This window comes from Nicotiana attenuata, unplaced genomic scaffold, assembly GCF_001879085.1.
Source record: "Nicotiana attenuata strain UT unplaced genomic scaffold, NIATTr2, whole genome shotgun sequence".
NCBI classification, from domain to species: domain Eukaryota; kingdom Viridiplantae; phylum Streptophyta; class Magnoliopsida; order Solanales; family Solanaceae; genus Nicotiana; species Nicotiana attenuata.
In genome coordinates, this window is record NW_017671431.1 from 243388 (window position 1) to 255777 (window position 12390).

Genomic DNA, 12390 nt, shown 5'->3' on the forward strand with positions numbered 1-12390 from the left:
TTAGCTTTTAATCCTGGTTGTTGATCTCTCAAGATCAACGGCCCTCGCCTACCCTACCCCTTTTGATTACCCAAAACCACGAACCTTACCCATTCTCTCTAAGACCGTCGCCCCTAAATCCTCTCGCCCTCTCGACTTCTCTCTGAGAAAAACCCTAGCCACCTCCTTCAAATCCCAACCCTAATCCAATATTACATGGAAAATCATTCATGTTTCCTTTCCTTTTTTACACACAAGGATATTCTTACCATCTCCTCGATGTCACAGTGTTTGGTACTCAGTTATTTACAACAACAACATACCGAGTATAATACCACAAGTGGGGTCTGGGGAGGGTTGTGTGTACACAGATCTTACCCCTACCTGGAGAGGTAGAGAGGTTGTTTTCGATAGACCCTCAGCTCAAGAAAAGGCGGAAAGGAAGAATAGGGGAGAAGAAGAAGAATAAGAAAGAAGAGGGAGAAAGAAAGAAGAGGGAGAAAAAAGACGATAAGGAAAAAGAGGAGAAAAAGTAGCATCAAATAGTAACCATCAGGGAGCAACAATATCCAGTAAAAGGGGCGAAAAAGTAGCATCAAATAGCAACAATCAGAGAGCAACAATCCCAGTAGCAATTTACAAAAACAAAGGACGTGGATGCAAAGTACCAGATACAATAACAAACTAGAAGGAAGTAACTTTCAACCCACAGCACAGATGTTACTAGTACTACTGGTGAACCTATGAAAAACTCACAACTATCTGTCAACCCACCACCTTAATCCTCGACCTCCACACCTTCCTATCGCTAGTCACGTCCTCGGTTAGGTGAAGCACCGACATGTCCTGCCTAATCACCTCTCCCCAATACTTCTTAGGCCTACCCCTGCCCTTCCTCAAGCCCAACATGGTCAACCTCTCACACCTCCTGACCGGGGCATCTATATCTCTCCTCTTCACATGCCCAAACCATCACAGCCTCGATTCCCGTAACTTGGCTTCCACGGATGCCACTCCCACCTTGTCCCCAATAACTTCATTCCTGATCTTGTCTTTCCTGGTATGACCACATATCCATCTTGTTAATTTGGTAGTTAAATAGTATTAAATAACTTTAATCCCATATGCATTAGGAGTAGGACATGTATTATATATAGAGAGAGAGAGCTCATTGTATCATTGTTAAGACATGTGAATAATATCATATTTTTCTCCCGTGCATTCTCACATGGTATCAGAGCAGCAGTGAGAAAACATCCGGGAAAGAAAACCTAGCCAAAAAAAAGTCGTCGTGCTTCAATTCCGGCAACCTTTTTAGGGCTGTTTTTCGTCAAACCAATTTACATCGGTGTTGTGCAAAAACCAACACCACCACAAGGTCCCCCAACCCCCGGCGACCAAACCCCAACAAACACCTCCGCCGGCAGACACCTCACGCGCCGCCACGCGCCGATCAGAGAAATTATTTTCCGGCGAGATCTACTCCACGCGCCGAAGCGTGGAGCACTTTCCGGGCACTTTTTGACGAAATTCCTTCAGAGCAGTTGGATCGCCCTCAAATTCCGAGCCTACCCATAATTTTATTTTTTAATTCCGACCACTTTGAGTTTTTCTGGCGACTATACTGACTTTTTCCGGCAGATACAGTAATTTCCGGCTGAAACAGTGTCTCCTTCGTCTGTTTCAGCGAGTTTTCAATTGATTCTTTCTGTTATTTGGTGATAATTTTATAGACCTCTCTTCAATCCAACGATGTCTTTGGGAGTTGATGCTTTCGGGTTTAAAACACCAGGTTCTGGCAGTTCCGGTGTTATGATTACCTCCGAACCTTTAATGGGAAGTTCAAACTACTTAGCTTGAGCTTCGTCTGTCAAGCTGTGGTGTAAAGGTCAAGGTGTTCAAGATCATTTAATCAAGAAGTCTAGCGAAGGAGATGATAAGGCCAAAGCACATTGGGAGAAGATCGATGCTCAATTATGCAGTATTCTGTGGCGATCTATTGATTCCAAGTTGATGCCCTTGTTTCGTCCATTCCAGACATGTTATTTGGTTTGGGAAAAGGCTCGCACTTTATACACTAATGACATATCTCGTTTCTATGATGTGATATCGCGGATGACAAATTTAAAGAAACATGAATTAGATATGTCTACTTACTTGGGATAAGTACAGGCAGTCATGGAGGAATTTGAGAAGTTGATGCCAGTTTCTGCTAGTGTTGAAAGGCAACAAGAGCAGCGACAAAAGATGTTTCTAGTTCTTACTCTTGCTGGACTTCCTAATGATCTTGACTCAGTACGTGATCAGATTTTGGCTAGTCCGACTGTTTCCACAGTTGATGAATTATTCTCTCGATTACTTCGCTTGCTGCAGCACCAAGTCACCCAGTGAGCTCATCACAGACACTTGACTCATCTGTTCTCGTATCCCAGTCAGTGGACAATCGGGCATCTCAAACTATGGAGAATAGACGAGGAGGAGGTCGTTTTGGAAGATCTAGACCCAAGTGCTCTTATTGTCATAAACTTGGACACACTCGTGACGTGTGCTATTCTTTACATGGTCGTCCACCCAAAAATGCTTATGTTGCTCAGACCGAGACTACAGGTAACCAGGGATTTCTTTATCTGAAGGGGAATATAATAAGTTCCTTTCAATATCGAGCAAGTAAGCAGACATCTCCACAAGTAGCCTCTGTTGCTCAGACTTATACTTCTGTTGCTAGTAATTCTTTTGCTTGTGTTTCCCAGTCTAGTACTCTTGGGCAATGGGTTGTGGACTCAGCCGCTTGGCCTTTATGTCGCCTGCGCCGGTCACTTTATGGTCTAAAGCAGTCTCCTCGAGCCTGGTTTGGTAAGTTCAGCACAGTTAATCCAGGAGTTTGGCATGACTCGGAGTGAAGCTGATCACTCTGTGTTTTATCGCACTCTGCTTCGATCTCTGTATTTATCTGGTGGTCTATGTGGATGATATTGTTATTACCGGCAATGATCAGGGATGGTATTACTAAATTGAAGCAGCATCTTCTCTCACAACTTTCATACTAAGGACCTGGGCAAACTAAAGATATTTTCTGGGTATTGAGGTCGCTCAGTCTAGCTCAGTACTGTGATATCACAACGGAAGTATGCCTTAGACATCTTGAGGAGACAGTGAATGACAGGTTGTAGACTGATTACACTCCGATGGATCCGAATTCTAAACTTCTGCCAGGACAGGGGAGTCGCTTACGATCCTGCAAGATATAGGCGGCTGGTTGGTAAATTAAATTATCTCACGGTGACTAGACCTGACATTTCCTTTCCTGTGAGTGTTGTAAGTCAGTTTATGGATTCTCCCTGTGATAGCCACTAGGATGCAAGTTCGGTCCGCCAATTCTTCGGTATATAAAATCGGCTCCAGACAAAGGGTTATTGTTTGAGGATCGAGGTCATGAGCAGATCGTTGGTTACTCAGATGCTGATTGGGCAGGATCACCTTCTGATAGACCTTCTACGTCTGGATATTGTGTTTTAGCAGGAGGCAATTTGGTGTCTTGGAAGAGTAAGAAACAAAATGTAGTTGCTCGATCTAGTGCAGAAGCAGAATATCGAGCAATGGCTATGGCAACATGTGAGCTAATTTGGATCAAACAATTGCTCAAGGAGTTGAAATTTGGTGACATCAGCCAGATGGAACTTGTGTGCGATAATCAAGCTGCCCTTCATATTGTATCAAATCCGGTGTTCCATGAGAGGACTAAACACATTGAGATTGATTGTCACTTCATCAGAGAAAAGATACTCTCAGGAGATATTGCTACAAAATTTGTGAAGTCGAATGATTAGCTTGCTGATATTTTCACCAAGTCCCTCACCGGTCCTCGTATTAGTTATATATGTAACAAGCTCGGTACATATGATTTATATGCACCAGCTTGAGGGGAATGTTAGTTTGGTAGTTAAATAGTATTAAATAACTTTAATCCCATATGTATTAGGAGTAGGACATGTATTATATATAGAGAGAGAGAGCTCATTGTATCATTGTTAAGACATGTGAATAATATCATATTTTTCTCCCGTGCATTCTCACACATCTCAACATCCTCATTTCTGCTACGCTCATTTTTTGGACATGGGACATCTTAACGGGCCAACACTCAGCTCTATACAACATAGCTGGTCTAACGACCACCCTATAGAATTTGCCCTTAAGTCTAGGTGGTACATTCTTATCACATAAAACCCCTGAAGCTAGCCTCCATCTCATCCAACCCGCTCCAATGCGGTGAGTAACATCCTCGTCAATTTCCCCGTTGCCTTAGATTATAGACCCAAGATACTTGAAACTATCTCTTGTGGGAATGACTTGAGTATCAATCTTTACTTCCACTTCTTCTTCTTCATGTCTCTCCTCACTGAACTTGCACTCCAAGTATTCAGTTTTCGGCCTACTCAACTTGAAACCTTTGGATTCAAGTGTCTGTTCCAAACTTCCAACCTAGCATTAACACCCCATCGTGTCTCGTCAATCAGTAATATGTCATCAGCAAATAACACGTACCATGGCACCATCCCTTGTATGCGACGTGTCAGGACATCCAACACTAGGGCAAACAAAAACGGGCTAAGGGTTGATCCCTGATGCAACCCTATCTCCACAGGGAAATGTTCCGAGTCTCCTCCCGCAGTCCTCACCCGAGTCTTAGCGCCTTCGTACATGTCCTTAATCACCATAATGTGCGCTACCGGGACTCTGCTAACCTCTAAACACCTCCATAGCACCTCTCTCGGGACTTTGTCATAAGCCTTCTCAAGGTCAATGAACACCATATGCAAGTCCTTTTTCCTCTCCCTATACTGCTCCACCAATCGTTTCACAAGGTGAATGGCTTCTGTGGTTGACTGTCCCGGCATAAATCCGAATTGGTTCTCAGATTTATGCCGCGACAGTCAACCACAGAAGCAATTCACCATACCATTTCATGCCAGACATAAATCCAGAACATCTCAGCAGAGTTTATAAAGAAGCTTAGTTCCATGAAAATTCAGAAAGGCATTTCACTTAACTTCTTTTTAGTCAATATTGCAGCTGTGTTATCTGAAAGGACATCTCAATTAACTTTTCCTGTGATGAAGACATGATGAATACAGTAACTATATGATACAAGTTGAGCAACCAATGACGTTGGGTTTCAAGTAACAAAAGGAAAAAGTAGGAAGAGCCATAGTTTTGCTCCTGGGTAGACTTTTTCTTTGTTTTTTGTGTTTAGTTATTATTATTTTTAATCTCTTTTTTTGCGACCATATAAAGAATGATACAAAGTTAAGCAACCAAGTGATGGTTTGCCTTAGCTCCATCCCGGTCTGTGTACGTCCCTCCAAGTCATTTCGAATACTCTCAATCTCCTCAAGAGTGTGTCCCTCAAGAACACTAAGGGTGCCTTCCACCTTCCTCAAGCGTTGGCCAAAAGATCTCCACAGCATCCATCCTCGCGTTCACCTTCATCACCCACTCTTTACCGAGCGAGACGTCCTCTGGCAGGATCTCCACTTCATCCTCGCTCGCCTCAGTGGCAGATGGTTCTTGGGATGTAAGAACTTCATTTGACACAACCTCGGGCGGCACCTCCTGGCTCTTGTTGGTGACATTCCTCCTTTTGTTACGGCCCTTTTTGCCAGCAGTATCCTGCATGACGTTGGCTTAGGTGTTGGCAGCGTTAATTTCTCCGTCGTTCGCCATTCCCTTGGTTGCAACCTTTGCTTTGATACCACATTGTCACGTCCTTGTCGTTAACTAAGTACACGTGCGGCACTTGACAACTCGCTCACGATCTTGCACAACTTGCTCACATTCTTGCTATGCCAAGTCAGCCTTACTACATTTAAGATCTCTAAAAGAATGGTAGAAACACATGAGAATTGACAAAGGAAGCTTTTGTATTAGAGAAAGAGCTTGATTGTTTTGCTTGATGAATTACAAATGAATGACCCCCTTTATATACTAGTCTCCTAGGGGCTAGTGTGTAAACATAAATTGTTACACAAGTCCTTAATATTTATAAGTAAGCCCTTTCTCTAGAATTTTCCACATATCTAGAACCTTCTAAGGACTTTCCTAGCAATTCCATAGGGTTCTAAGGTCTTCCATGAGAAATCTCCATATTTCTCTAGAACCTTCCCACATGTGCTAGTCTATTTCATATGTAAGCTTTCCATATGGCAAAATATATTCCAAGTGGCACCTACATGGCATGATGATGTGGCGGGCCATGACAATTGTCTCTAATTCATTTCATTCTATGCTACTTTTTCCAGCATATTTTTTTTTTGATTTGCACCGGGTGTCCGAGTCTCTAAGAGCCCCGACTAATCCCAGAGGTGCACCGGCCCTCGGCAAGGAGTTTCCCGCAAGTGCACCACGGTTAATTCAGGTTTCACCCAGTCCGGTGGCCCTCAGAAATTGTTTGCACCCCGTGGGTTTCGAACTTGAGACCTTGAAAGGGAGCAAACCCCAAGGCTCAAGTATTTAATAACCTCTTTTTTTCTTTTTCACTTTTTACTTATATTACTATGGTGCAAAACCCTTGATAGCTTAATGCATATTGATTTACGGATATTATTCAAAATTTTATAATAAGGGGGTATATTCCTTAATATGGGTTTGATTGAACCTTCCATAAAGTAAAAGGTAGCAAATTAAGTTTTTTGTTTCTTAGACAACACCAAATCCAAACCATTTCTGGAAAAAGATAGTCATCCAAGCACGAACCTTTTTTCAAATAACTTGTTTTTTTTTTTGAAAATATTTTCTAAACTTTTCTTCAACAAACATCTCAAAAGATCATCCAAACGCCAGAATTGAAAACCATGACTAGAACAAACGTATTGAACGCGTTAACATAAGAATTGAAGCAATACCTAGGTGGGGGTTTCATCCCAACTGCTTTCCATTCAAGCATTGCTTGATGTAGGAATTTCCACGTTGAAAAGAATATACCACCAAACACACAATCCCGAGCAAGTCCAGATCTCATACCTCTCCAGAGAGCACCCCATCCTTCCAAAGATATGATGTCTAATGGCCTCTTAACATCAGAGATAGATGGGGGTCTCCCAGACCCTGTCATCATCCATGGATAATCTTTTAAGGCAGCGACCAAATTGGGATGTTTGGTGGGAAGAGTAGTCAAAAGACCAACTGTGTTGTTTAATCCCCTAATATCCGGGGAATATCCTGGTAGTAACTTTGACATTAAAGGCGAAACAGCAGTCTTTTCAACAACTGACATGGAACTGCGAATTCGGGAAGCAGAAGTAACCTGAGCACGGAGTTTAACAAGTTCAAATGGAGAACTTATTAGTGATTCCACTGCTCCAGAAGCAATTCCGGCCAACAGAGCCTCAGAGATATGGACATAATTGTCTTCTCGACCATCTGATTAAGAAGGGTGTGCAGATGAAACACAATATATTAGCACCCAAACCTCTAATAATGGGAAAAAAAGCAAATTATATTAAAAATATTCAATTCATTTATATAATATCGTAGTGCATCGTTCCAACATTCCCTTCTTTTCCGCTGCTATTATTAGTTCCATTGAATAGACATACTTCCCCCGTCCGAATTGAGCTTGTTCAGTTATCGATGGACAGTAGACCAACTTTTTGTTCAATTTGGAACATTATTATCAACCCTTTTTATTATAACATCTATAGAGGGGAACTGTGTGAATATACTAGTGATAGAAAAAATATCTAAAATTTACAGTTATAATCACATAGTTGAGAAAATAATGGTTAAAGAAATCTTATTTTAATTCAAAAGTGATGGTGTTGTCTTATTCCTCTTTGTTGAGATAGAGAAACTACTGAAAACGGTTCTAGATATTGTCTAAAAAGACCTGAGGTCAGAAATTTGTTAAAACCATTTGTTTTGGAATATGGTAAAGTTGCTCCTAGGCGGGGAATTATTCCTTTGATGGATGTTGCAATGGCCTTTCTTAAGGTACTTCTATCTATTATTTTCGATGATTCTTTCCTATACATTCTAGAACTTCCATTTACAGGGCAAGTATCTAAACCAACAGAATCATGCAAAAATCCTCATAGATTTTCTGGTCAGAAGACTGGCAGAAAAGTTGTAAATAAGTTAAGCAACAGAAGAATATCGTACCTTTGTAGAATGCTGTCAATATTTCATAAACACCAAAGCGGGCTCCCAAACCCAATGATCTTCCAAGTGTCAACCACCCCACACCACTATACAAGCCTTCAATGTTCATAAAAGATTTAAGAAAAATATAAGCAAGATGTCCATATAAACAGAGCTGTCACTACGGATAAGCATCACCTATAGTTACCACAAGACAAAACTAGTTGATTGAGTCACCTGAAGTCCCTGACAAAGTTTTAATCCTATTAAGGACGTCAGCAGCAGTGAGTTGTTTACTGACACCTGAACCCACCTGCATTTCATTCCACCAGAACATAGAACCAAATTACAAGGAGTCATTCAAAATGCTGCTCTCACTGAAAGATAATAAATTCAAGTGAATGCTCAGGGTTATCATCAATTTCCACACCTGTACAAGGACCTTCAGGCTATCGAGAGGGTAAGTGATAACCGTGGCTAATGTAGCAGATCCTGCAGCAACAACTGCATGGGTAGCAAATATTGGATTCTTCAAAAGTTCGTTCATTTGATAGATTAACTTGGATGACTGTGTGTTACAAGTGCTCCTCTCCTCGAGTCACAATCAATATATTCAGAGATTCAAAATTCCCTGCAGTTCCCATTAGAGTGACACCAACAGTTAGTACTGCATATGCTTTATCCAATAGGTCCTACCACATACTCGTTACAAGTCCATCTTCCTCATTTCATAAAACACATCTTGGTATTTCATCCCTAAAACAACTTGCAAATTATTTATCTTAACTATCGAGAACCATATAAAAGCATATATTGATTTCTGAATTTAGATATTCAGAGTCTTATTGTCACGAACCAGCTAGGAGTTGTGACAGGGAAGAAATTTCGGTTGTCTCCTCTGTTTTGTACCATCTCAAATTAACCTACTACCGATCCCAACAACCACAATAGTTATTTTATTAAGCTCAAATGAAATAACTAGGTACTCAGCAGCACAATATAAACAACAGCATTCAAAAGGCATGGACCGTTATGCATAAACAAGTAACTCAACCAGAATACCTAATAAAGTCTTAACCAGCTTGGAGCATATGTAGTTCAAATGGAAGCAAATATAACCTCGGATCAATTGGAGCTTCCTCCGAAAAATATTTTTCATTTACAGCTAAGAATGCAAGACGTCTAATAATATACATAGTACATGTAACTTTACATGAAACACCATTTATTATTCAGATAATGCTTAATAAAAAAAATACAAATTAAAACGCAAAAAGATCACGCTACTACGGTTCCCATCTAAAGTTTCTTTTTTCTTTTTGATGACCAAGAATGCGTATGCGGGCAACCCTTAGGACCAATTGTAGCCTTTGAAATCGGGGACAATGGGCCTGCCCCTCTACCTTTCTCTAGTTAAGTACCAGGCTTAGTTCGTACACAGCAGGGGTAACACGTGATCTAAGTGGCTAAGTCACAAGCCCTCAACCTTTACCACTTGAACTAAGCCCTGGGGCAGCCTCACCTAAAGTCATTTTTATCTATTCCTTCAATTTTGTAAAACCAATATTATGGTTCAGCCCCAGTTGATCAAATTTCACCACTATCAAACTTCTCAATCTTGATACCCAACTCAATTAGGGACTATAAACTCCATAAACTCAACCCCAATATAAATTTTCCATTTCACTATTCAAACTCATATAACACTAGATTATTTTGAGCTCCACATTTTAATTTTAAAATAACAATTAGGTGAAAGAGCTTAGTGCTTGGCGGCGTTAATGGCGGACTACTATCAAACAAATGGTGAGCATTAAAGGTGTCTACACTGTTTCACTAGTAGTACCTGATGATTTGGGGATATCACCAAACAGATGGTGAGCATTAAGGGTGTCCAAGCTATTCACTATAATTCCCAAAAGTATTTTGAACAAGAGATAAATAAGATTGCATTTGAAGTCTGAACACTACTGTTTGAATTGGAAAGTCGCTCAAATTTAATAGGAGAAAGTTTGTATATCCGAGACCTCCATTCTGAAACTCTGAAGATCAAACTTTACGCATGAATTGAAATAAGGATAACCTGTAAAGGGGGATCAACATAGAGTTTGTAAGTGAAGCAACATAGAGTTTCACAGTCGCTGCCAGCGGAGGCTGCGGTAGCGATGAAATGAAAGGTGGCTTCTCAGACACCAAGCCGTAGCGGGTCGTTTCTGTTTTCCTTTTTTTAGTGTTTTCGTTAGAAATTTTAACGTTCCATTATAGCTTGTTTGCATTGTTGTTACACGCGGTATAATATATATATATTGTTTGATAAATATAAAATTTGGATAAATTTTTATGTTCATGATTTCATGTGCCAAAAGTATAAAGAATTAATTGACATTATTATTAAGAAAAAATAGGATAATTATTATTAAAAAAAGTAGGATAAAATATAAAATATGATTCATTTAATAATAAGAATATGGTAAGATAAGTGTCACGACACAGAATTCTCACCTTCGGGACCGTGACGGCGCCTAACATTTTACTTGCTAGGCAATCCAACATTAGAAAAAATTATTAATTAATTTTTTTAACAAGTTTCAAATACGATGTAAAGGAAAGTTGAATAGTGTGAAATAAGATAAATAAACTAATAAGTGCCGAAAACCAAATACAAATTCCAGAACAGGCGTTGCGAATACATGATCGACTAAGATACTACAAACAATGGTTTGAAATAAGCATAACTGTCTGAATCAGGTAAGCAGCTAAAGGAAATACAAGGGGACTTCAGAGCTGCGAACGCCATGCAATTATACCTCAAGTCTCCTCGAGATAGCTGGATCCGAGCAAGTCTATGTAATGCCGCTAAGACCAACTCTGGTATTTGCACAAGAAGTGCAGAGTATAGTATGAATATAACCAACTCCATGTACTCTGTAAGTATCGAGCCTAACCTCGACGAGGTAGTAATGAGGTTAAAACGGGTCACCTACATTAACATATACGCAATAATAATAATAATAATAATAATAATAATAATAATAATAATAATAATAATAATAACGAAAAAGACAGCAATGAAAATAAAGCATGTAACTCATAACAAAGAAACTCCAAATCAACCAGCAGGAGTCTGTGCTCCTCCCCTAACTCATACTGGGGAGTCATTTGCTCCGGGTGTGAGTAGCGGGAGTCTGTGCTCATCCCCTAGCTCGAGAGACGGCTGGTGCCACCGGGAACATACCAGTTTGGGCCACACTCTCCATAAGGCCCACCAAATAGACTAGAGCGTCCTGAAGCACTGGAGTGGCTATGAACCCCTCCGGGACCTGAGCTGGTGCGACGGATACAGTCTGAGCTGGAACCTCATCATCAATATCTACCTGAGGCTCCAATGCGGGTGCTGCTGCTCGAGCTCTAGGCTGAGCTCTACCTCTGCCTCGGCCTCTAGCTCGGCCTCGGCCCCTGGTAGTAGGGGTGTTCATACAAACCCGAAAAAACGAACCGACCAAAAAAGTCGATACTTTTTGGTTTGGTTTGGTTTTGATTTTGAATTTAAAAAACCGATCAAATTTGGTTTGGTTTGGTTTTAATCAGAAAAAAATCGAACCAAACCGACTATAGGAGTAGCTATTTCAAATTTATTATTACACCTATAAATATGAATATTGTTATACAAAGTTTCAAAAAATTTATGGTAAATGTTAATGGTTTGCACATTTTAACATAGTTCTTTACCTTTACATTCTAGTTTGATTAGTAGTTTTCTTTTGTTTAGTGTAAGAATCCATTTCGTGTTAAAAATAACATATTTTTAATTGAGTCCTTAAATTATTCATCACTATTTGATTCAATTATCATCAATATATCTTAGTAAATAATAGACTTCTCAAAGGGCAATTGATTTGATAGTGTTACATTGAAAATGTGGTCGCCGGAATATGTGTTTGGTAGTGTATGTCTTATATTTAAGAAAAAACCGATAAATAACCGAAAAATCGATATAAACCAAATCGAGAAAAACCGACTTGATTGGTTTGGTTTGGTTCTAATATTTGAAAAATCGACTTACTTGGTTTGGTTGCTTTTAGAAAAAAATCGATCCAAATCGAACCATGAACACCCCTACCTGGTAGGAGCTACCAAAGAGTGCTCCGGCTCCTGTCCTGCCGCTAACGTTGTGCGTGTTCTCACCATTTGCAAGAGAACAAGCATAGAATGGTTCAATCATCAATGATAGGATAAAAATCGCACGATAGAGAAGGAAAGAAGTGAAAAAATTTC

General features: G+C 40.1%; 1 protein-coding gene across 2 annotated transcripts in view; it reads right to left on the reverse strand.

Moving 5' to 3' along the window:
• LOC109208251 (mitochondrial arginine transporter BAC2) overlaps nt 1–10381 on the reverse strand; it is a 13512-nt gene extending 3131 nt beyond the window's left edge. The window contains exons 1-5 of one of the 2 annotated variants that reach the window (XM_019371330.1): nt 10199–10381; nt 8546–8746; nt 8353–8428; nt 8137–8232; nt 6882–7398 (exon numbers count right to left, since the gene is read on the reverse strand). In XM_019371330.1, the coding sequence (XP_019226875.1) occupies nt 6882–7398; nt 8137–8232; nt 8353–8428; nt 8546–8662 (806 nt within the window). In that variant the 5' untranslated portion in view covers nt 8663–8746; nt 10199–10381. The other variant, XM_019371331.1, reaches the window with a different exon arrangement.
• Nucleotides 10382–12390: the final 2009 nt, after the last annotated feature.